This window comes from Amblyraja radiata, chromosome 45 (genome assembly GCF_010909765.2).
Source record: "Amblyraja radiata isolate CabotCenter1 chromosome 45, sAmbRad1.1.pri, whole genome shotgun sequence".
In the NCBI taxonomy this organism is placed as follows: domain Eukaryota; kingdom Metazoa; phylum Chordata; class Chondrichthyes; order Rajiformes; family Rajidae; genus Amblyraja; species Amblyraja radiata.
This window is the reverse complement of record NC_046000.1, coordinates 854,483-879,744: the sequence shown is the minus strand read 5'-3', so window position 1 is coordinate 879,744 and position 25,262 is coordinate 854,483. Positions and strand designations below refer to the sequence as shown.

General features: G+C 42.4%; 1 protein-coding gene and 1 pseudogene across 1 annotated transcript; both read left to right on the top strand.

Moving 5' to 3' along the window:
- LOC116968401 overlaps positions 1 to 25,262 on the top strand; it is a 45,782-nt pseudogene that overhangs the window by 3,914 nt on the left and 16,606 nt on the right.
- LOC116968599 (histone H2B-like) lies at positions 24,424 to 24,861 on the top strand. The gene has a single exon (XM_033015365.1). It carries the CDS (start codon positions 24,424 to 24,426, stop codon positions 24,844 to 24,846), a length of 423 nt encoding a protein of 140 aa, XP_032871256.1. The 3' UTR covers positions 24,847 to 24,861.

Genomic DNA, 25,262 nt, shown 5'->3' with positions numbered 1-25,262 from the left:
AAAGCCTTTTTGACCACCTTATCTACCTGCAACTCGACCTTCAAGGAACCATGCACTTGTACTCCGAGATCCCTCTGGTCTACAACACTACCCAGAGGCTTAGCATTTACTGTGTAGGTCCTGCCCTTGTTCGACTCCCAAAATGCAACACCTCACACTTCTCTGTATTAAATTCCATCAACCATTCCTCTGCCCACCTGGCCAATCGATCATCAGCAAACTTGCTAATCTTGCCCTGTATTTTCTCATCCAAATCATTGATGTAGATGACAAACAGCAACGAGCCCAGCACCGAACCCTGTGGCACACCACTAGTCACAGGCCTCCATTCTGAGAAGCAACCTTCCACAATCACCCTCTGCTTCCTTCCATGGAGCCAATGTGCTATCCATTCAGCTATCTCTCCTTGGATGCCTATAGATCTAACCTTTTTCGAATGCCTTACTAAAGACCATGTACACAACATCTTCAGCTCAGCCTTCATCAACCTTTTTGCTCACGTCTTCATAAAAATCAATCATTTGTGAGACACGACCTCTCACGTACAAAACCATGCTGACTGTCCCTAATCAGCCCTTGCCCATCCAAATGCCTGTATATTCTATACCTCAGAATACTCTCCAGTAATTTACCAACTACAGATGTTAAGCTCACTGGCCTAGAGTTCCGAGCATTTTCACTGCTGTTATTCTTGAAAAGAGGCACAACATTTGCCACCCTCCAATCCTCTGGTACCTCTCCTGTATTTAAGTACGACTCATACATTTCAACTGGGCCTCCCTCAATTTCCTCTCTAGTTTCCTGCAATGTCCTCGACTATATCTGATCAGGCCTTGGAGATTTGTCTACTTTCAAACACGACAGTACCTTCAGTTCTTCCTCGACATTACCTGGAGTATTGTGTGCAGTTTTGGTCCCCTAATTTGAGGAAATACATTATTGCTATTGAGGGAGTGCAGCGTAGGTTTACAAGGTTAATTGCTGGGATGGCGGGACTGTCATAGGCTGAGAGAATGGAGCGGCTGGGCTTGTATACTCTGGAGTTTAGTAGGGTGAGAGGGGATCTTATTGAAACATATACGATTATTAAGTGTTTGGACACGCTAGAGGCAGGAAACATGTTCCTGATGTTGGGGATGTCCAGAACCAGGGGCCATAGTTTAAGAATAAGGGGTAAGCCATTTAGAACGGAGACGAGGAAACACTTCTTCACACAGAGAGTAGTGAGTCTGTGGAATTGTCTGCCTCAGAGGGCGGTGGAGATCGGTTCTCTGGATACTTTCAATAGAGAGCTAGATAGGGCTCTTAAAGATATCAGAGTCAGGGGATATGGGGAGAAGGCAGGAATGGGGTACTGATTAGGGATGATCAGCCATGATCACATTGAATGGTGGTGCTGGCTCGAAGGGCTGAAAGGCCTACTCCTGCACCTATTGTCTATTGACAGTAACCCTGACTGCTCTCATGACACTTCCAGTGACTCCTCCAATTTCCTCCGTCCTACTGTCTTTCTCCTCGGTAAATACAGAGTTTTTAGTTCCCGAAACTCCAACAAGGATGCACTTGATCCCAGCTGCCCAGCACATATGTTCTTCTAATTCCCGTTGACTATTTGAGGGTCAGTAATACACCCCCAACATGGTGATCATCCCTTTCTTGTTCCTCAGCTCCATCCATATAGCCTCACTAGACAAAATGTCCATAATGTCACCTCTGAACACTAACTGTGACATCCTCCTTAACCAACAATGCAACTCCCCCAACTCTTTTTTCCTCATCCGTCTCTCCTGAAGTTCCTGTACCCCGCAACATTGAGCTACCAGTCCTGCCCCTCCTTCAACCAGGTTTCAGTTATGGCTCCAACGTCCCAGTTGCCCGTACGTATCCACGCCCTAAGCTCATCTGCCTTACCCGTCAAGCCCCTTGCATTAAAATACCTGCAGTTTAAACCAACCCTCCTTCCTCGCTCTCCAGATTTTTGCCTATTCTGTCCATTAACCTTTCCCACACCACCATCCATACCAAACTATAGCCTCTCCTGTGCCTCTGTCCTGCATGAGATCCCACCCCCCTGCCAATTTAGTGTAATCCCTCCCTCCTGTGTATGGAGTTGGAATCGTTATGTGCTGTTCTGGTCATCAGACTACAGGAGGAACTGGAATACGCAGGGGAGATTCACCAGGGAAGATTGTTGCCTGGGATGAGGCGGAACCTGATAAAGATATAGTAAAAGATTATAGGGACAGAGATAGCATGGATAGTGAGAAACCTTTCCAAGCCTTTCCTGATTAGTTAGGATGTCAAAGATTATGGGGAGAAAGCAGGAGAATGTAGCTGAGAAGGAAAGGTAGGTCAGCAAGGATTGAATGGTGGAATAGTTTCAATGGGCTGAATGTTTTAATTCTGCTGCTATGACATAAACAAAGGCATGTGAAACTAGTGAGCATCGCTTCCATGGGAGGACGGAAAGGTTTAGAGGGTACGTGAGGATTATATTTTCATCCATTGGCTGATTGCAATGTGAGACACTGCCTGAGAATGTGGGGGATGCAGGTACACTTTAAACATGTGTAAAGTATCTGGATGAGTGCTTGAAGCATTACGGTGTAGATTGTTACAAAACAACAGATGATAAATGGGATTGGTGCAGAGGGTCCTTGATGGCCAGCATACTGGGCCACACAGACTGTCTCTGTGCTGTACAACTCCATCAGATGTCATTACAGAGGATGCAAGGAACCTCTTAAAATGGCTGTTGATCAGGAACTGGAAGTGAGGGGAATTCAGGAAAATTACACTAATCATTTAATTGATAGTAATCTGATGCGACACATGAGCAAACATAACATTCTTGCTGACAACCAACATGCATTTAGGAGGCATAGATCATGTGAGTCTTAGCTTATCCTGACGACAAATGACCTGGCCAAGCACCTTGATAGTAACGTAATCACGGATTTAGTTGTGCTGGACTTTTCTAAAGCATTTGATGTCATCCCGCACCAGAGACTGCTTCGGAAGCTTGACTTCTATGGTATTCGTTCCAACACGAAACGATGGATTTCCGGTTTTCTGACAAAACATCTTCAGCGTGTGTGTGTGAACAGAAAGAGCTCCAATTGGCATTCAGTGTTGAGTGGTACACCTCAGGGCACAGTGCTTGGCCCACATCTATTTTTGCTTTACATAAATGACATCCATGAAAAAGTCGCATGTACGACCAGACTATTCGCTGATGATTGTTTGCTGTACCGTCCAATTAAGTCAGCTGATGATGAAGATGCTCTCCAAAAGGATCTCGATACTATGGTCACAACAATGGGGCATGCAGTTCAACCCTTCCAAATGTGAAACCATGCGTGGCACCAGAAAGAGGAATCCAGGCGAAACATCTTACAATATACTTGGTACCACCCTTGAAGAATCCAAACAAATTGCAGAATGATCTGCGTTGGAATGCTCAGACTCATCATGCAACGGTGAAAGCAACAGGTGTCCTAAATTTTCTGAGGCGCAACTTTCATAATTGTTCAACTTCTGTCAAGGAGAAGCTGCACTTCACCCTCGTTAGACCTCATTTGGATTACGCAGTTGCAGCATGGGACCCATACACAAATAAAACCATTTCTTCCATCGAACGTGTCCAAAGACAGGCATTTGTTACTAACACCTATGAGAGAGAAGCAAGTGTCACCAAACTTCTGAATTCTCTGGGGTGGAACACTTTCCAAGACATACATGAAGCTCACCGTTTGACCTGTTTTTACAAAATGTTAAATGGTCAGCTCGACATAGATTACAAGACCTACACCAAACCCAAACCAATTAGGAGCAGACAAGGGCATTAAATCCAATTTGTGATCCCAGCTACAAAGACAGATGTGTACAGCAATTTGTTCTTCCCCCGCACAATTAAAGCATGGAATAATCTCCACCCTACTATAGTTACCCAACCAGATGCAACTAAATTTAAAGTAGCTCTTTCTTCCCAATAACCCTTTCTGGCTTAAGTCCTCCCTCCAGCACCTCCAGTTTAAATTCCATTTGGAATATTTTGGAGGACCAAGAAACCAAGATCCAAGAACCATAGGAATTGTTTACGAACCCCATATTGGAGCTGACACAGACAGGTGATTGGGTCATCTTCTCTTCATCCCAGTGGTGTACAAGAAGCGCCTGGTGAGTAGATGGGTGCCTTGTTTTTTAAAAATAACCAAGCGTACACAGATTGGGGGAAGGTTTCCTCCCTTAAGATAATGAAGGAGGACAATGTTTCCTAGGTTTTCTGAAAGTCAATACATGTTTGATCAACTTCATCAATTCTTTGATAAGCAACATGTATTGTCGTTCATGAGGCAGCAGTGGGTGTACTCAGCAGGCATTTGATCAGATGCCAGATCAAAGGTTATTGTGGAAAATAAAAGTTCAGAGATTGGGAGATGACGTGGGTGTGAACAGAAGCGAGTGGACATGAATTAATCTTTCTCTGGTTGCCCACTGACATGAGTGGTATGTCACAGTGATTAATGCCCAGGCCCAAACTTCTTACAATTAATGTGAATGACTTCTCTGACAACCAAAGTTTTGATAACTATATTACTGATAATATAAAGAGAGCTAGGAAAGTACTTTGTGAAGGGTACATAAGGAGGATACAATGATCTATATATGTGTCAGGTAAATGGGCAGAGATCTGGCATATTTTATCATCCCCACGTCCCCTTCACTACGTACTTTCCTACTTTGTACCATCCGTAAATTCAGTAATCCAACCTTCATTCTTCAGTGAAGTAATTGAGAGGAATTGCAAGAGGTTTGAGCCCAGACATTGATATATTTCCGTTGGAACATGGGTAGAGCATTGGCAGATGGAATGAAATCCTGACAAATGCATTTTAGGATGTAAAATAAAGATGGGTCATTGGCAGGATGCTAAGTTATGTTGATGCATAGACAGACCGAGGGTTAAAATCCAAAGTTCCTTGAAAATTCCAATGCAGTAGATAGGCTGATGAAGAAAGTATATGGCATCCCTGCCTTCCTATGTCATGGCATAGAATATAATGGATAGGATGTTATGCAGCAACTTTACAAAACACTAGTTAATCCACATTTGGAGTATTTGTGCCATTCTGCCTCTCTTCTCCATCTGTGGCACGAGAAAGGATGTGGTTGTACAGGAGAGAGTGTAGAGGACATTCCCCACGATCTGGCATGGACTGGAGAACCTTATCTATGAGGTATTATTGGAGCCGCTGGTCTTGTTTTCCCTGCAGTGAAGGAGATTGATTACTAACCAGATAAAAGTATATAAACCAGTGAGAGGCAATGACAGGGTAGAACATCAAAATCTATTTCCCATGCCAGGTGTGTCAAAAACAAGAAAGCAGAAGTTTTCTAGACAGGGAAAGGTTGACATTTGAATCATGGCACCAGAGAGAGGTTGTGGAATCAGGCACGGTCCGCATGTTGAAGAGGCATTTAGACAGGCAGTCTGAAGAAGGGTCTCGACCCAAAACGTCACCCATTCCTTCGCTCCATAGATTCTGACTCACCCGCTGAGTTTCTCCAGCTTTTTGTCTACCTTAGACAGATAGTTAAATAGGCAAGAACTACAGGGCACAGTCAGATGGGATTTGTGTAGATGGGCAAAGACGTGGGGATGGACGGAGAGGGCTGAAGTTCCTATTTCTGGGCTGTAGCACTCTATCGCTCTGCAATTGTCCATTTTTGGAAAACGGACGCATGTTGTCCGAATTGTGAGACATGACAGAGATCTGGGATTCAGAGAGTTCTTGGGTTCCTGGTGCCTGATTTTCAACGGCTCATTCGCCAGGTACAGAACCAATCTGAAAACCAAACAGAATGTTATCTGATGAAGGATCTCTGGCCTGAATCATTAACACTGTTTAATCTTTCACAAGGACTGCTTCATCAGAAACTATGTAGACTGAAGGGCTGACCTCAAAGTTACAGAAAATCATGAGGGTCGGAGGGAATGTGGATACACAGTCTTTGTCCGAGGGTTTCAGAATCTAAAAGTATTAGGCGACGGTTTAAGGTGAGAGGGGACAGAGTTAAGGGACACGTGAGGGGCAAGATTTTTCAACAGAAAGGGATGTGGGCGTATGAGACATGCTGACAGATGAGACGATAGAGGCAAGTAGAATTAAGGGCCAAAGGTTGGCCAATGTGACACCCTCACGGAGGCCCTTGCTCAGTATGGACGTTGGGCTGAAGAACCGGTTTCTGTGCTTCACAACTCCAGTAAATGCTGCCTGACCTGCTGAACGTTTTCAGTTCTCTCGGAAAGTTTTCGGAATAAATTCCACACGGTCACGGGGAGAAGGTACAAACTCCGACAGACAGCTCCCGTAGTCGTGATCGAACCCAGGTCTCCGGCGCTGCAAGCGATCTACCTCTACACCCATTTCCTTATTATTCTGAATAATCAGTTTCTTTCAACTTTATATTAAATCCACTTTAATTCTCCCCCCTCTATATAAATCATATGCGGTGCGGATTTACTGCCGAAGCTAAGGTAATTCAGCTCTTCTACGCACTGCTTTATCGAGATCTGAATATTTTATGATGTTTGTGCATCCAAGATGGTTGATTTGCACATTGGCGCATAGTGTGACAAATCAGGTTGATCTGAGGAGTGAAAACATGGCATCTGTGTGACGTGCAAGTTTATCCCAAGACTGTGTCAGTGACAGGATTGAGTACAGTTGTTGACAAATGCTTTAGTGCCCGACGGCTGCTGGCAGTGGGACTCACTGGGAACTTGTGTCATGGCCGTGCTGTTGATGAGAAGCGGCAACTCTGATGTGAATGTGAAATGTAGGACATGGTGGAAAACTCAGCAGGTCAGACATCATCTGTGGAAAGAGAAATGGCTGACATTTTAACTCTGACATGCTTGATTGGAACAGAGGAAGAAAGAAATGTGTCTCAGCAGCAGAGAGGGCTGGGAGGGCAGTGGGTGGAACAGAGTGAAGTTCGCTGATAGTTGCACCAGGGCTACTCAGTAGTTAATCTAGTGATGCAGGGGGCTGGGATCCACAGTGATTCTGATCAGGTGGGCTATGTAGAAAATGGGACAGTAAAATCCAGTGGGATGAGTAGACAGAGACAGGAGGGGAATCTCGCGAAGGGCCGGTGGGGTTAACTGCATTTACTTGAATGAAAGGAGTCTCACGGGTAAGATGGGTGAGCTGGGATATCCTGGAGGGATCGACTCATGGAACTTTATGGTTAAAACTTGGGAATAAGAAATGGACAATCACTATGATGGGATTATACTATCTGCCTCTCAATAGTCAGCATGCATGAGGAGACCAGGCATGTAGGCTGAATGAGGAAGGATGTGAAATCAATGTGTTTGTAGTCATGGGTAATTTTAACTGTTGGGTGGGGAAAAGCAGTGATGTTGCAACAGAAAGCAACATCCAGGTCTGTGCTACTAGGACTGGCTCTGTGGCACAGTGGGGATGAATGAGACCAGTCAGGCGACAGTGATAGGATACTTGATAGTCAGGGGAAAAGAAGGAAATTCTGTGAGGATAGGAAGAGGAAGATGGGACTGATGAATGCATAACTGAAAAGTTGGAGCAGGGAGTCAGATTATTGGATTATAGGGATCTTTTCTGCAGCAGCAGTGACATGCACAAGAGGGACGGGTTACACCTGACCAATATTCTTTTTTTTTAAAAAATTTTTTTTTATTATTTTTATTAGAAGTAGACATATTATAAAGTATAGTTACATATTATAGTAAAAAAACTTTTCATATACATCAGTCATACATTATTAAAATTTTCAATTATCAATTACTTCTGCTTCTAGTGTTTTTATTTTTTATAGAAAGAGAGAGAAAAACAGGGTAGAAAGTTACAAATTAAAAAAACCCCAGAAAAACAGAGGTGGAATGGGTTACCAGTAATACGTCAATGGAGATAGGTTCGTAGATTATAAAGCATAGCTTTTCATCTGATCCTGAGCAAGTTTCAGTTGGGTCCTCGTGCTGTGCCAATCTATCCCTTCAGATAGTTAATGAATGGAGCCCAGATTTTATCGAAAATATCTTGTTTGTCCATTAAGACAAGTCTAATTCTTTCTAAGTATAGGGTCTCCGACATTTCCGTAATCCACATATTAATTGTGGGGGTTGTAGGGCCTTTCCAAAATTTTAATTTTAATTTTTTCCCGATCATTATACTGTAGTCGAGGAAATTTCTTTGGTTTGTTGTGAGTGTTAAACTTTGTTCTGATATTCCAAGTATTATTAATTTTGTGTTTGGGACCAGTTTTGTATTAATAACTTCTGAAGTTATTTCAAAAATATCAGTCCAGAAATGTTTAAGTTTTATACAGTTTGCAAACGTATGTGTTAAATTAGCCTCTAGATGTAGACATTTAATACAAATAGGAGAGATTTGTGGGAAGATTCTATTTAGTTTTATTTTAGAGTAGTGTAGTCTATGTAAGACCTTGAATTGACCTTAAAGTATGTCTGGCATTTAATGGACATTGATGTATTTGTTGTAAACTTTCGTCCCACATATCTTTCGTTATAGGGTGACCTATTTCATTTTCCCATTTGTATCTATATGGTTATCTATCTATACCTCGTTGTTTAGTAGGGTGTTATAAATATAAGCTATTCGTTTTTCAGTATTAGGATGCTTGTTCAAACATTCATCAAGAATTTCTGATTTCCTACTCCTGTAGACTTGTGTATTAGATTTAACATAATCTCTAATTTGTAGATATCTGAAGAAATTATTTGAGTGCAGTCCATAATTCTGTTGTAACTCTTGAAATGAAAGAAAAGTGCCTTTCCCATAAAGATGTCCAATATTTTTGATTCCATAATTTTTCCATCGTGTGAAACCTTTGTCTATAAAGGATGATTTGAATGAAGGATTATTTACAATGGGAAGGCATAGTGGTATATTATTCAATTTTAAATCTTTTTTTATTTGTTTCCAAATTCGTATTCCACTATGTATTTATGGGGTTTTCTTTATAGGTTTTTTGTGCAGTTTTGTGGGGGCAAACGTGATCGGACCTATTTCAAAAGGTAGACAGTCTTCCTTTTCCATCATTAACCAATCTGGTTGTCGATCCATTTCTTCCAGCCAGAAATTCATGTTTTTAATATGGACTGCCCAAAAATAAAATAAGAAATTTGGCAAAGCCAAACCTCCATTTATCTTTGACTTACATAAATGTTTTTTACTTATTCTATGATTCTTATAATCCCAGACAAAACTTGGAGCCGACTTTTTTGAAAAAAGTTTTTGGAATATATATCGGAATTAATTGAAATAGGTACAGCAGTTGCGGTAAAAAAATCATTTTTATAGCATTAATTCTCCCAAGCATAGAAATGGGGAGTGTTTTCCAGTATTGAATATTCTGATGTAGTTTATTCAGTAAGGGTGGGAAATTTAGTTTAAATAAAGAGATGTATTAGTTACATAGATTCCTAAGTATTTAAATTTATCTTTAACTATTTTAAAAGGGGATTGTTGCATTGTATGTAAATTGAATTTTGTTATTGGCATGATTTCACTTTTATTCCAATTAATTCTATATCCCGAAAACTGACCAAATTGAGTTATTAGATTTAATAAGTTTGGAATACTAGTTTCTAACTTTGTAATATATATTAGTACATAATCTGCATACAAGGAAATTTTATTCCTTGTGTCTCTAGTATTGTATCCATATATTCCTGGATGGTTTCTAACGCTTTCTGCTAGGGGTTCGCTTGCAAGAGCAAATAATAGTGGGGATAGTGAACATCCTTGTCTACAGCCTCTAGAGAGATTAAATTTAGTTGATAACATTTTGTTTGTTAATATTCTGGCTGTTGGATTAGAATATAACAATTTAACCCATGTACAGTATTTCTCTCCTAGTTGAAATTTTTCCATCACCGAAAATAAATATGGCCATTCTACCTGGTCAAATGCTTTTTCAGCATCTAACGACAGATGGCACAATGGGCTAAGTGTTCGGCTGACAACCGGAAGGTAGCTGGTTCGAATCCCGCTTGGAGTGCATACTGTCGCTGTGTCCTTGGGCAAGACACTTCACCCACCTTTGCCTGTGTGTGTCCTTGGGCAAGACACTTCACCCACCTTTGCCTGTGTGTGTGGATGTAATTATGTGAAGCACTTTGGGGTCAATGCAAGTTGACTAAAAATGTGCTATATAAATAAAAAATAAAAATTATTTTTATTATTTAACGAAATAATTGCTAGATCTGCATTAGGAATTCTATTGGAGTATATAATATTAAATAATCTTCTCAGATTATAAAATGAATAACGTTTTGGGATAAACCCTGTTTGGTCGGGATGTATTAATTTACTGATCACTAAGCTCAATCTATTAGATAAAATTTTATTTAATATTTTCTGATCAGTATTTAAGAGGGCTATAGCTCTGTATGAACCTGGGTCTTCAAGATCTTTGTCCGCTTTTGGTATGAGTATGATTGTAGATTCATTTAGAGTTTCTGGGAGTTTCTGTTGAGTGTAGGCGTATTTGTACATTGTCTGTAGGCGTGGGGAAAGCAAATCATAATTTTAAAAATAAAATTCAGAATTTAGACCAGCCTTTTGCAGCCTTTCCGTTTTTTAAAGATTTGATTGACTCTTCGATGTCTTTTATCGTAATTTCAGCCCCTAGTAATTCTCTCTCTTTCTGATCTAGACCCGCAAACTTACAATTCTGTAAAAATGTTTCCATTCCCGTTGGTTGTTCTGTTATTTTAGATGAATACAATTTTTGGTAGTATTGTAGAAATCTATCATTAATATCTTTAGGCAGTGTTAATGTTTCTCCCTTGTCTGTTCTTATTTTGTATATTGTTTTTTCCCCATCCAATTTACGAAGTTGACGCGCTAGTAGTTTTTGTGGTTTATCACCAAATTCAAAATTTAATTGTTTTGTATGTTGATAAAGTTTTATAACTAGGTCTGAATATATCTTGTTTAATTTATATTTGAGTACTGCAATTTTATTGTGTTTTATCGTGGATGGTGCTACTGCATTTTCTGTGTCTAATTGCTTTATTTCCATTTCCAGTTTCTGTTGTTTGGCCCTATTCTCTTTATTAAAAAATGATTGGGAAGAAATTAATGCTCCTCGTACAAATGTTTTAAATGTTTCCCAAAGAAGGGAAGCAGAGATTTCAGGGCTATCGTTAGCCTCAAAAAACATTTTAATCTGTTTTATTAGGTATTCATTACATAACTTATCTTTTAAGATTTGGGGATTAAATCTCCATTGTGACTGTGTCTCTGCCATTCCGTTTACTTTGATCATAAATGTTAGTGGAGCGTGGTCTGAGATTATGATGTTATGATATTGTGAGTTATAGGTAAATGGGATAAGTTTTGAATCTACTAAAAAATAGTCTATCCTTGAGTAAGTTTTATGTACTGGTGAGTAAAATGAATATTCTCGGCCCAATGGATTTTCAATTCTCCAAACGTCCTTAATATTAGTAGTATTAATGTATGAGTTTAAAAATTCACTTGATCGAGATTTTTGTTTTCTTTGAGTTGATGATCTATCCAAACAAGCATCCAATGTACAATTTAAATCTCCACCGATTATTAAGTTTTGTTGTGTACATTCCGGGATATTGTTAAGAATTCTCTTAAAAAACAGAGGGCTATCAAAATTTGGTCCATACACATTGAGGAGAGTCACATTTTTTAAGTATAACTCCCCTATTATTACAATATATCTGCCTTCAGTGCCTTCTATCGTTGATATATGTTTAAAGGGTATACCTTTACGAATTAATATTGCAACACCTCTAGATTTATGTGAGAATGAAGAGTGGTACGCTTTAGCAATCCATTTTGCTTTCAATCTGTGTTGTGCTTCCTTTTTAAGATGTGTCTCCTGGAGAAATATTATATCTGTTTTCAATGATTTTAAATGAGCTAACACTTTGCCTCTCTTGATAGGTTCATTAATTCCCTTAACATTCCAACTACAGAATTTAATTCCCTCACCCCCAATTTTTATATTCATGTCTTGCATCTTGTGATTAAGTGGTAGAGCAGATGATTCAGCACACTCAACCCTACCTTATACTCGAACATCAGGTAGATGAATTTTAGGTCACGTCTGTTTTCCATCCGAACATATCTCCTTAAGTAAAATATGCAATTCCATTCCAAATACAAAATATAATATGATATAAAATAAAAAAAGTGACAGCAAATTGGATTAGTAAAGTGTGGAAAGTAAAAAGAAAAAGCAACTACAACTACAATTAGTGCAGTTAGTGATAGCCACCCTAATGTGGCTAAGCATTTATGGACTTCCGTAGCTTTTGGTTAATAAAAATACTAGCTCCGTACTTTCCTTGAAAGGAAAGTTTCCAATTCGATGCAAACAATTTGTGGGGGAGAAAGAAATAATGATTATATTCCATTAATGATATAATTAGTAGTCTCAAATTGAAATGTTAGTTTTGTATAATATAAACATTTATAAAAGAATAATCAAAAACAAAAACATCAGAGAGAGAGCCACCATACATTTTTCATTGTAAAATATCTGAATCACACTTTACTTATGTTTCATACTTTTAGTTAATTCTTAAATTATCTAAATAATCTAATTATCAATAATTAGTGTTAGTTAGTATTCATGATTATTAATAGTTGTTAGAAGTTAGTACTAAAATGTAAGTATTATATATCTGTTGCAGGATATTTACCCAAATCTTATTGCGAATTTTAGGCAACTCTTAAATATAATAGTTTAAAGTTTAGAGTTTAGAGTTCCATATCTTCTCTGCGAGATAGCAGTATCCAGGTAGGTGTTGAATGTTGAATATTTTTCAATCTTCGATCTTGTCCTCGATGTTCTTGGCAAATTCAAATGCTTCTGTGTGCTTGATGAAGAAGTGTTCCTTATTTTCTTAACTAACTCTTAGTGTTGCGGGGTATAACAGTCCATATCTCAGATTCTTTATGTTCTTCAGTATTCTTCTTGTTTCTGTAAACAATGCTCTTTTCTAAGCAACTTCCACAGGATAATTTCTGAATACGCTAATCTTGTCTCCTTCATATACAAGATTTCTGCTTTTGACAATTTTCCTCATCATGTCATCCAATACATGGTCATATTGGACCTTTACTATCATTATTCTTGGTCGGTCGCCCACCTTTGGGCGACGTCTCGGCACTCTGTGCGCTCGGGCAAGTAATGGTGCCTGGTCCAGGTTCAAAATTGTTTTCAGTACATCTGCAGCAAATTCACGGGGGTCACGAGTCCCCTCTCTGCCTTCCTGGATGCCCACGATTCTTAAGTTCTGACGCCTCTGTCGTCCCTCCAAGTCTGTACATTTTTCGGTTATTTGACGCAATAACTTTGATAGGCGTTGGTTCTCAGTGATGAGTTGTTTTGTAGTTGCGGTGCTTGTCTCAGCAAGTTCCTCAAGTTCTTTTACAATCTTGTGGTGTTGGTTTAATGTCTGGAAGATAGGTTCAAGTTTAGAATCAAATCTGGATTCCATCATATTCAGTTTTTCATTTACTTCTACATTTTGAGTCAAATTTCTTTCCATATCTAATTTCCAGTCTTCAAGGACTTCGTGTACAATCTCTGTAACATCTTCTTTAAATTGTTCTTTAATTTCTTTTTTAAAAGATGTCAGCTCTTCTTTAAAGTTCTGTCTAAGATTTTTAAGTTCCTCTGTAAGAAACATTTTTAATTCTTCCATCTAGGTATTTTTCTTCTTCTTTGAGATGTCTTCTCGGGATGCTGTTTTACCTGAGGCCGAGGCTTCAGTTGGGCCTACCTCTTTAGTCTTGCCGTTTTTTGTCTTGTGGGGGGGAGTATGCTGAGTCGACATACTGCCGGTGTCGCGCGCCTGATGACGTCACGGGCCTATTGCAAAAGAATTGGTGCCTTTTTCTGCAGGTAGGATCTGTCTTTTCCCCCCGTTTTTTCGTTTTTTTCACAGAGCTAGTTGGCGCGAGTCTCTCCTACTCCATAGCGCCACCGGAAGTCAGGGTGACCAATATTCTGGCGGGCAGATTTGCTCACGATACCAGGGAAGATTAAATCACATTTATTTCAGTAAATGTGGCCGGACAAATAAGATCGTCGAACACTGGACGTGAATAAGTACATGGGATTGGGATATTACAGCCGCTGCAGAAATATAGTTAATAGAGGGTTGGGCTGGTAGCTTAATGTTCCAGGGTACCAGTGCGATAGGCGAGATGGAGCAGGAGAAAGAGAGGAGAGGTAGTTGAGTTTTTGATGAGGGGGAACATCACGCAGTTATCTAAGATGAAAGTATTGAGGATTTATGAATGGAACATTGAAATATGGGGGTGATCTTGTTGGGAAAGAGCAAAATGCAGAAAGATTGGAGAAAGTTCCAAGAATAACAAAGGCTGTGAAGTGGATTTTACGTTTCTGGATATAGACTAGGATTGAGGCTTAGAGGGGGTGGGCAAAGCTTAAACTATTCTTGTGAAATAGGGCAAGTGTCTGAAATGTAGGTGGGGAGGAACTTTAGTTCTATTTGTGTTAATACAGTTATGTAAAAACACAGAACTGCTCCACAAGCTAAAGTTATATAGTTATTCTGTTGTGCTGCAGCAAGTAAGAAATTCATTGTTCTTTCTGCGACATCTATACTTTTACTAAAATTCTCAAAATGAGTTGTTGGCCTGCACTGTACTTGAAATGGAAATGAAATGGGTTGTTGGCCTGCGCTGTGCTTGAAATGGAAATGAAATAGTAAGATTAAACGAGAACTTACCAGTTTGAAGTTTGATCTGTATTTTATGAAGAGTTACGATGAGGAATTACGTGAAGAAGCCCGCACGACGCATGCGTGTCATTCTTCAAAGCAGCGGTGTGAAATCACAGATAACTGTAATGACTAAACATAGTAAGATTAGAGAAGAGATACCAGTTAAGTATATGATCAAGGGTGGGAGCGGAGGGCACGTAATCCCTCATCGTAACTCCTCATAAAATACAGATCAAACTTCAAACTGTTAAGTTCTCGTTTAATCTTACTATTTTACTTCGGAGTCACGTGAGTGACTACGTGAAGATTTTAAAACTCTGTGATTTCATGCCGTGGAAACGAGTCCATGCATCACGTCTGCCTTGATGACTGTAGGAGGAATTGTGTTAACATAATTTGGACATGAATTCGACATTGAAATCATAAAATTTATTAACACAAAATTATAACCCCTTTTTATGGGTTTAAATTAATTTACAGAACTTAAAATTGTTTCTGCAAACGTTCCAGGTTTCATTACTGGTTTGTTGTAAAATAATTGGAATGTTTTTTCCCCAGACCATCCTGCTGCCTTGAGGATTTGGTCCATTGGTACATCCAACTGTATCGCTGCCGATGTAGCTGCAGCCCTGGTCGAATGAGATTTTAAAATATTAGTATCCACCCCAGCCTGTGTTAGCACCTGTTTCAGCCATCTTGAGATGGTCTGGACCATCACTCTTTTGTGTGGTTGCTTGTGGCTGACCAAAAAGTGCCTTCTCATTGCCTCTTAGGATTTTCGTTTTCTCCATGTATAACGACAAATGTCTTACTATACACAGACGGTCATCTGTTGGGTATGACCTAAATTGTATATTGAGGCCTGCTGATCCCTGTCTGTTCTGCTTTACTAACTCATAGATATGAAACGTAATATTTTCTGTTGAGGAAGTCATGTTGTCCAGTCTTGGTTTTTGCAGTGACTGTACCCTCTGTGCCGTGACCAAAGCTATTAGCATGACTGTTTTTAATGTCAGTCTGTGTAGGGACAGAGCTGTTGCTGGAGACCAATTCCTGAGCATCTTCAGGACAATACTTACATCCCATATTTGGGAGTACCTGGTTCTTGGGGGATTAGTATTAAAAATTCCCCTCATATGTTTTGTTACCAGTGGGTGAGTCCCAACAGAGTAACGCTCTGTCCCCTGCCATAGGTAAGTCGATAGGACACTTCAGGCGCAGTTGATGGCACTGTAACTGAGCCCCTCTTCATAGTGGAGGCCTGCCAGATATTCCAGAACAGATGGGATGTTCATGTCTCTGTAGGTGATGTTGTTTTTATGGCAGTACATCTCCCACTTCCTGATATAGACCAGATACTGTTTTTTGGTTGACTGTCTTTGGGCCGCCGAGATCATGCTCACTGTTCGGTCCGCCAGTCCCAGTTGTAGTAGAGGTGTTTTTAAACTCTACAAATTAATAAGTTCAAATGTTTATGGCATGGGTGGCTATCCCTTGTTACGGGATGTAGCAATAAATCTGGTCTATGTGGGATGGTGATACATGGTTCTAATACCATGTTTAATACCACTGGGAACCATGGTTGAGTAGGCCAATCGGGTACTACCAAAATACCAGACGCAGAGTCTTGTTGTATTTTCCTTAATACCCGACTGAGGAGGCAGAAAGGAGGGAATGCGCAAATAAACAATTTCCCCCAATGCAGCGAAAATGCATCTGTCGCCGCTGCCCCAGGGTCTGGTTCCCATGAAACATAATTTGATAACTGGTGGTTAAGTCTGGATGCGAATAGATCGATATCAGGTGTTCCATATTTTGCTGTAATATCAGCAAATACTTTTTTATTCAACATCCATTCGGTGTTTTCATTAAATTTGCGTGACCTGGTGTCTGCCACTAATTTTAGTCTTCCTGGTAGGTAAGTGGCTGATATCCAAATATTTCTCTGGATACACCATTGCCAAATTGTATTATCCAGATTGTCACATGATGTCGATTTGTTTCCACCCATGTGGTTAATGTATGCTACCACGGTGGTATTGTCTATCTGTAGTCTAACATGCTGGTGATATGACCCAGTACAATATGACTTTAGGCCATGGAATGCACCCAACATTTCCAGGTAGTTTATGCCCAGTGTGAATAATAATGATGCCTCCTGAGCAGTCCATCTACCTCCACAGCTGGTGATGGTATTGGTGGCTCCCCACCCAAGTGCACTGGCATCAGTTTGTAGTACCATGGAAGGGTTACTGACAATGATTGGATTGGAACAAAGCCAGATGTTATCTATCCACCATTTTATTTCCATTTTAGCTTGATTCGTAGTTTCATAGGTCGGTCAAAGTGACCTGCATTAATTTAGAGTGCTTGTATTTTTGCTCTCTGTAAGTTTTGGTAATGTAGAGGTCCAAATTGTGTGGCTGGAAAGGCAGCCACCGGATTGCCAATTACTTTTGCTACCAATCTGATGGATGGTTTGCTGATGTCAATGAGGTTATTGCAAACCTCTATTAAATCTCTAGCCTTTCCCTTAGGCAGAGTCACCGACATGTGAACTGAGTCAATGGTGAACCCCAAATAGTCCATAGTAGTGGAAGGCGTTAGTTTAGATTTAACTGGATGGATAATAAATCCCAGTTTTTCAAATAACTGTTTTGTGGCTGTTACAGTTTGTTTGGCCAATTCTAAGTTTTGCCCACAATGAGTATGTCATCTAAATATGCCATGACCATGTGTTTACGTTTACGTAGAAACGCTAGGGCTGGTTTCAAAATTTTTGTGAACAGCCTGGGGCTGATGATAAACCATTTGGCAGTGCTTTATACTGCCATTGTTGTCCCATCCAGTTGAATTTTAAGTAACATCTGTGGTCACCTCGTATAGGCACTGAATAGTAAGCATCTTTTAAATCGATGCTGGCCATGAAGTAACCTTTGGAAATTAATTGTTTTGCAGTAACAAAGGTTTCCATTTTGAAGTGAATATATTGTACAAATGTATTCAATTTTGTCAGATCTATGATGATGCGACAACCACCTTCTTTTTTGTTTTTGGTAAATATATTGGACACGAATTCTAATGGTCGTGTTGAGTTTTCTCAATTACACCTTTTACATAAAGCCGCTCCAGTTCAGCTTGCGCTTTTGATTTTTCTTTATCAGAAAGCACGAACATTCGGTTCGGTATATGTTGAACTGGAGGGCTGTACTTGTGTATAAACTCTATTGTATATCCCTGGATACTGCTTAAGATGTAAGTATCGGTTGTTAACATGCTCCATGCATTCAGAAAAGAGTGTAATCTCCCACAACCTCCATGCTCCCTGTATTTTGTAGGGAACCAGACCCACCTACCTCCATAGTTACCAGTGGCAGGTTTACTTCTTTTTGTAGGTTCTTCGCTGCTGTTGTTGCGCTGGTGTCTGGATTTTCGGTTTGGTTGGCGTTGGAGGTCCCCGCATCTTCCAAGAAGGCCGGCCTGGGCCATGGCCTAAAAAAGACTCATGTTTTGAGTACCGGGCCTTCGACCACCAGTTCTGCTAGTGGGTGCGTAGGGGTGCTGTCTTTGGCTGTAGTGGGTTTTTGTTGGAGTCCCTTTTATTAGTCCAGTAGGTTCTCTCGTTCCTGCACCCCTTGCACACTTGTCTTTCCTTCTGCGGACCCCTCTTCCAGGTCAGCCCAGAACTGACCCGCAGTGCTCCCCTCTGATGAGGTAGAAGCACTGTGCAGCCCTTCAAGATGTACTGCTGTGGGTTTATCATAGGGCCCACAGTGACCCGACTCCATCTCCCGGAGTCTGTCACGTTGGAGCAAATGCTCCACACACCGCTCCATCCAGCTCCAGCGCTCTCAGTCGCTGGCCGCCCGCAGTTGTTCAAAGTCGGACTCCTCTGAGTCCATGACCTTGTTTGTTTTTGTGTCTAGCCTTACCGCCCGGCCGCGTGGATCTGGCCGGTGCGGAGGCGACATCGGGCACAGCTGATCTCACTATCGGTGATCCGAGTGCCGCTGGCTGCTGCTGGCTGCCCGCTGCTCCGCGGTCCTCCCTCACCAGCTTTATCGTAGACCTTGTCTTCTTTGTTTCCCGTTGGTTTCTCCACCTGTAATCAGCATGGGAAAACACAAAAAGACCGCAGTTCTTATCTGCAGGTCCTGGTTTAAATTGACGCTACGGGGGAACGTCGTTCCACCCCGCCTCCTGCCGTTATCGACTTGTCAAAAGTCGAAGGCCCCATTCTGAATAGTCTCCCGCCCGGCCGTGGTATTCTTGCTGCCGCGGGATCAGAAATCGGCTCAGCTGATCCCTTACGGGGCTTGTGCCTTCAGCTGCTGCAGGCTCCCGCAACTTAGCGGTCCTCCCCAGCCAGCTTCACTCGCAGCACTTGTGGACACTATTTTGACCAGCTTCCCCCCCTGTGTAAAACAGCGCGGGGACAAACACTACCACAGAGTAAATCACTTACCTGCAGGTCGCGGTTTCAAACTTACCGCTGCGGGGGAATGCTCCAACCCGCCTGTCGTTTCTCAAGCGTGAAAGCGATATGACACGCATGCGTCGTGGCGGGCTTATTCACATAGTCACTCACGTGACTCCAAAGTAAAATGAGTTGTTGGCCTTGCACTGTGCTCAAAATGGAAATGAAATGAGTTGTTGGCCTTGTACTGTGCTTGAAATGGAAATGAAATGAGTTGTTGGCCTTGCACTGTGCTTGAAAACAGTTGCTGGCCTAACCTGTGCTTGAACTCAGTTGTTGGCCTGCATCGTGCTTCAACTCAGTTGTTGGCCTGCACCGTGCTTGCTCCGAAGGTCACGCTCATTTCGGAAGTCCCGCTCACTCCAGACTTCCTGCTCAGTGCAGAGGTTCTGGTCATTCAGGAAGTCCTGCTCAGTGGAGAGGCCACGCTCAACCACATGAGTAGATTCAAGAGAGTTTTACTGTCATATATATGTTGTGTGTGAGTGATGGAGGGTGTAAGTGTGTGTGAGAGATGGAGGGTGTGTGTGAGATTGGGTGTGTGTGTGAGCCCACCAGCCGTGAGTGAGTGAACTGCCAGCCTACCAGCCGTGGTGGGCTGGCGCGCGCGCGCACACACACACACACACACGCACGCCTGAGCGAATGAGCTGCCAGCCAACCAGGCCTGAGTGACTGAGCTGCCAGCCCAAGAATCCATTCGGCCCACAATGTCCATACAAGCCTTCTGGAAACCTGTCCCTTCAGCCCACAACACCCATACTAGAGCTCCAGAAAGCCCCCTCCCCACTGGCCACCAATATTGGAATTGGTGGAGAGGTGGAATATTGCGTTGGGGGACCAGCCCTCCCATGTGAACATGGGACCCAACGGGTCCCACTTAGGATGACAATAAAACACTCTTGACTCTTCAACATGTCCAGTGAAAGTTGGGAGCAGCGGCTAGAGGGGGAAACAATCTGGTGTGTGGGAAGCATAAACAGTGAGGGAGTACGAGGTCGGAGTCAGCAGGTCCCCATGAGATAAATAAGCAAATGTACTTACCTTGGTTTAGTTCTAACTCTCTCTCCATCCCTCCCCCTTCCTTATGATTCCTTGTCACCTTAGCTAACAATGAACCATTCTACATTTCCTTATCATCGTCTGCTTTGAACTATAATTTTACCCCACGATATCTCCAGACTCCCTTTCCCCTGACCTTCAGTCTGAAGAAGGGTCATGAGCTGAAACATCACCCTTCCTTTCTCTCCAGACATGCTGTCTGACCTACTTAGTAGCTCCAAAATTTAGTGTCTATCTTTGATGTAAACCTGCATCTGCAGTTCCTTCCAACGCACCTAATCTGCTGTAGTCTGGTCGACTGGTACATTCTGAATGGGCCAGACAATACAACTGAAAGAGTAATAGCAGGGGACCGCGGGTCACAGGAGTTGGAGGAATTGAGTGAAATCCAGGTTAGTCGGGAAGTGGTGTTGGGTAAATTGAATGGATTAAAGGCCGATAAATCCCCAGGGCCAGATAGGCTGCATCCCAGAGTACTTAAGGAAGTAGCTCCAGAAATAGTGGATGCATTAGTAATAATCTTTCAAAACTCTTTAGATTCTGGATTAGTTCCTGAGGATTGGCGGGTAGCAAACGTAACCCCACTTTTTAAGAAGGGAGGGAGAGAGAAAACGGGGAATTACAGACCAGTTAGTCTAACATCGGTGGTGGGGAAACTGCTAGAGTCAGTTATTAAAGATGGGATAGCAGCACATTTGGAAAGTGGTGAAATCATTGGACAAAGTCAGCATGGATTTACGAAAGGTAAATCATGTCTGACGAATCTTATAGAATTTTTCGAGGATGTAACTAGTAGTGTGGATAAGGGAGAACCAGTGGATGTCTTATATCTGGACTTTCAGAAGGCTTTCGACAAGGTCCCACATAAGAGATTAGTATACAAACTTAAAGCACACGGTATTGTGGGTTCAGTATTGATGTGGATTGCGAACTGGCTGGCAGGCAGGAAGCAACGAGTAGGAGTTAACGGGTCCTTTTCAGAATGGCAGGCAGTGACTAGTGGGGTACCGCAAGGCTCAGTGCTGGGACCCCAGCTATTTACAATATATATTAATGATCTGGATGAGGGAATTGAAGGCAATATCTCCAAGTTGGCAGATGACACTAAGCTGGGGGGCAGTGTTAGCTGTGAGGAGGATGCTAGGAGACTGCAAGGTGACTTGGATAGGCTGGGTGAGTGGGCAAATGTTTTGCAGATGCAGTATAATGTGGATAAATGTGAGGTTATCCATTTTGGTGGCCAAAACAGGAAAGCAGACTATTATCTAAATGGTGGCCAATTAGGAAAAGGGGAGATGCAGCGAGACCTGGGTGTCATGGTACACCAGTCATTGAAAGTAGGCATGCAGGTGCAGCAGGCAGTGAAGAAAGCGAATGGTATGTTAACTTTCATAGCAAAAGGATTTGAGTATAGGAGCAGGGAGGTTCTACTGCAGTTGTACAGGGTCTTGGTGAGACCACACCTGGAGTATTGCGTACAGTTTTGGTCTCCAAATCTGAGGAAGGATATTATTGCCATAGAGGGAGTGCAGAGAAGGCTCACCAACTGATTCCTGGGATGTCAGGGCTGTCTTATGAAGAAAGGCTGGATAGACTTGGTTTATACTCTCTAGAATTTAGGGGATTGAGAGGGGATCTTATAGAAACTTACAAAATTCTTAAGGGGTTGGACAGGCTAGATGCAGGAAGATTGTTCCCAATGTTGGGGAAGTCCAGGACAAGAGGTCACAGCTTAAGGATAAGGGGGAAATCCTTTAAAATCGAGATGAGAAAAACTTTTTTCACACAGAGAGTGGTGAATCTCTGGAACTCTCTGCCACAGAGGGTAGTTGAGGCCAGTTCATTGGCTATATTTAAGAGGGAGTTAGATGTGGCCCTTGTGGCTAAAGGGATCAGAGGGTATGGAGAGAAGGCAGGTACGGGATACTGAGTTGGATGATCAGCCATGATCATATTGAATGGCGGTGCAGGCTCGAAGGGCCGAATGGCCTACTCCTGCACCTAATTTCTATGTTTCTACGTTTCTATGTAATGAAGATAGATGGCAGGCAAACTTGGTCAGACTGATATCAACACGAGGATCCAGCATAGAGTCCTACATGCTGCATTGTGCACAGGTGAAAGATGATGTGTTGTCCCTTGAGCTGTGGAACATTTCTAGAATTAATGAGTCATAGAGCTTTATAGCACAGAAACAGGCCGCCTGGTCCACCTTGGCCATGGCAATCATGTCTGCATTCTGGGTCAGTTCCACTTGCCCACATTTGACCCTCATCTTCTAATCCCTTCCTATCCCAATATTGGTCAAAATATATTTTAAACATTGTAATTATACCTGTTTCCTCAGCAGCTCATTCCAGATATGAACTACTCTCAGTTAAAATGTTGCCCTGATGTCCCTTTTAAATCTCTCTCTCTCACCTTGGGCCAATGATTTTTGTTTTAGAATCCTTTATCCTGGGGGAAATAAACTGAGTGTTGAATATTCATGCCCCTCATGATTTTTCACACTTTATTTAGGTCACCCCTCGACCTCCTATTCTCCCAAATCAATCCTTGCCTATCTAGCCTCTCCTTATAATTCAAACACACAAGTCCCCGAAACATCTTGGTAAACCTCTTCTGCACCATTTCCAGCATAATGGCATCCTGCTACAGCTGAGCAACTAGAACTACACACACTATTCCAGGTGTAGTCTCACCAATACAAAGCTGCATCATGATATCCAAATATTTGTATTCAATACTCTTCCCATTGAAGGCAAGTATGGCAAAGCCTTCACCACACCATCCATCTTACGATGTTCTAGAAACCATGCACCAGTAATCCGAGATCTCTGTTCTGCAACATTCTCCAGGGTTCTACCATTTATTGTGCAAGTCCTACCCTGGATTTGCATATCAGTGTGCAACACCTCACATTTGTCAGAGTTAAATTATATTTGTCATTCCCCACCAAACCAAACTTCCTGCGTATGATGTGCACAGCCTAAAGTTGGCATTAAAAGTTGGCATTTAATACCATCATCCCCTCCATGCTGGTTACCAAGCTCTCAGGTCTGGGTCTCTGCGCATCCGTCTACAATTGGATCCTCGAACTGATTGTGGACTTAGGGAGGGGTAGGATAGGGACTCACAATCCCGTTTATAGGGTCAAGAACTTCAAATTCGTGGGCGTGCATATTTCCGAAGTTCTTTCCTGGTCCCAGCATACTGATGAAATAATAAAGAAAGCACATCAGCGCCTCTACTTCCTGAGAATATTACGGAGAGTCGGTATGTGAAAGAGGACTCTCTCGAACTTCTAAAGGTGTACAGTAGAGAGCATGTTGCCTGGTTCGGCAACTTGAGCAACCAGCAACGGAAAAGAATGCCCCTTCTCGCTCACAGAGTCTCTCACCTGTTTTGGGCAGAATTTCTGGCAGTTTCCTACCAGGCCTGAGTGACTGAGCTGTCAGTCTACCGGACCTGAGTGACTGAGCTGCCAACCCACCAGGCCTGAGTGACTGAGCTGCAAGCCCACCAGGCCTGAGTGACTGAGCTGCAAGCCCACCAGGCCTGAGTGACTGAGCTGCCAGCCCAAGAATACATTCGGCCCACAATGTCCATACTATCCCTCTGGTAGCCAGTCCCAAAACACCCATACTAGCGTTCCAGAAAGCCCCCTCCCCACTGGCCACCAATATTGGAATTGGTGGAGAGGTGGAATATTGCGTTTGGGGACCAGCCGTCCCGTGTGAACATGGGACCCAACGGGTCCCACTTCGTCTAGTATCCCTATAAACCTTCCCTATCCATGTAAATGTAGTGTCACGCCAAAGATACTGGAGCTTGGTGTGACGCGAACGTAGGCTGTGGAAGCGGCTTCTGATTGGGGGAGCGAGGGATTGCAATGTTTCACCGCAGATATCCAATCAGAAGGTTTATAGCGAAGTGTGATTCATGTCTCCGACCACCCAATGACGATCCGCTCCTGCTCCATCCCTCATTAGCATAGGGTGACGCCGCTGCCTATATAATCCGCGCTCCGACTCCTAGCTGGTCACTTCCGTGTTTGAAATCAACCGAGGAAATGCCTGATCCTGCGAAAACCAAAGATGCTGTAGGATCTTTGCCGAAAACAGCCGCCAAGAAGGAAACAGCCGCCAAGAAGGGCGCAAAGAAAGCTTTGCCGAAATCCGCAGTCAAAGGCGGCAAGAAGCGCAGGAGGTCGAGGAAGGAGAGTTACTCCATCTACATCTACAAAGTGATGAAGCAGGTTCACCCGGATACCGGCATCTCCTCCAAGGCCATGGGCATCATGAACTCGTTCGTGAACGATATTTTCGAGCGTATCGCGGGCGAGGCTTCCCGCCTGGCGCATTATAACAAGCGGGCGACCATCAGCTCCCGAGAGATTCAGACCGCCGTGCGACTGCTTCTTCCCGGGGAGCTGGCCAAACACGCCGTGTCGGAAGGGACAAAGGCGGTGACCAAGTACACCAGTTCCAAATAAAGATCCACACATTGTTGAGAAAACACCCAAAACCAAACGGCTCTTTTAAGAGCCACCGACATTTTCGCAGAAAGAGTTGTACTAATGTTTCGACATTGAATCGCAGCAGAATTGTTTCAGGATATTTTTGTTTGGCGAATTATTTTACATTCTGTTTAGTGATTAAATGTTCCGATGTACGCAGGATATTCCCGGTATCCATGTTGCGTTCCTGTTCATCAAACAGAAGTAAAACTCACGTCAGCTTGTCCCAGTCGTCATAAACCAGTCAGAAGAAGGGTTTCGACCCGAAACGTTGCCTATTTCCTTCGCACCACAGATGTTGCTTCACCCGCTGAGTTTCTCCAGCATTTTTGTCTACCCAGTCATCATAAATTATGCCCACGGCCAGCCGATTAGTGCTGTAGTTGCTGTTT

Excerpts from the sequence above, each read along its gene's own strand:
- LOC116968599 (XM_033015365.1), top strand. The coding sequence starts at position 24,424 with ATGCCTGATCCTGCGAAAACCAAAGATGCTGTAGGATCTTTGCCGAAA.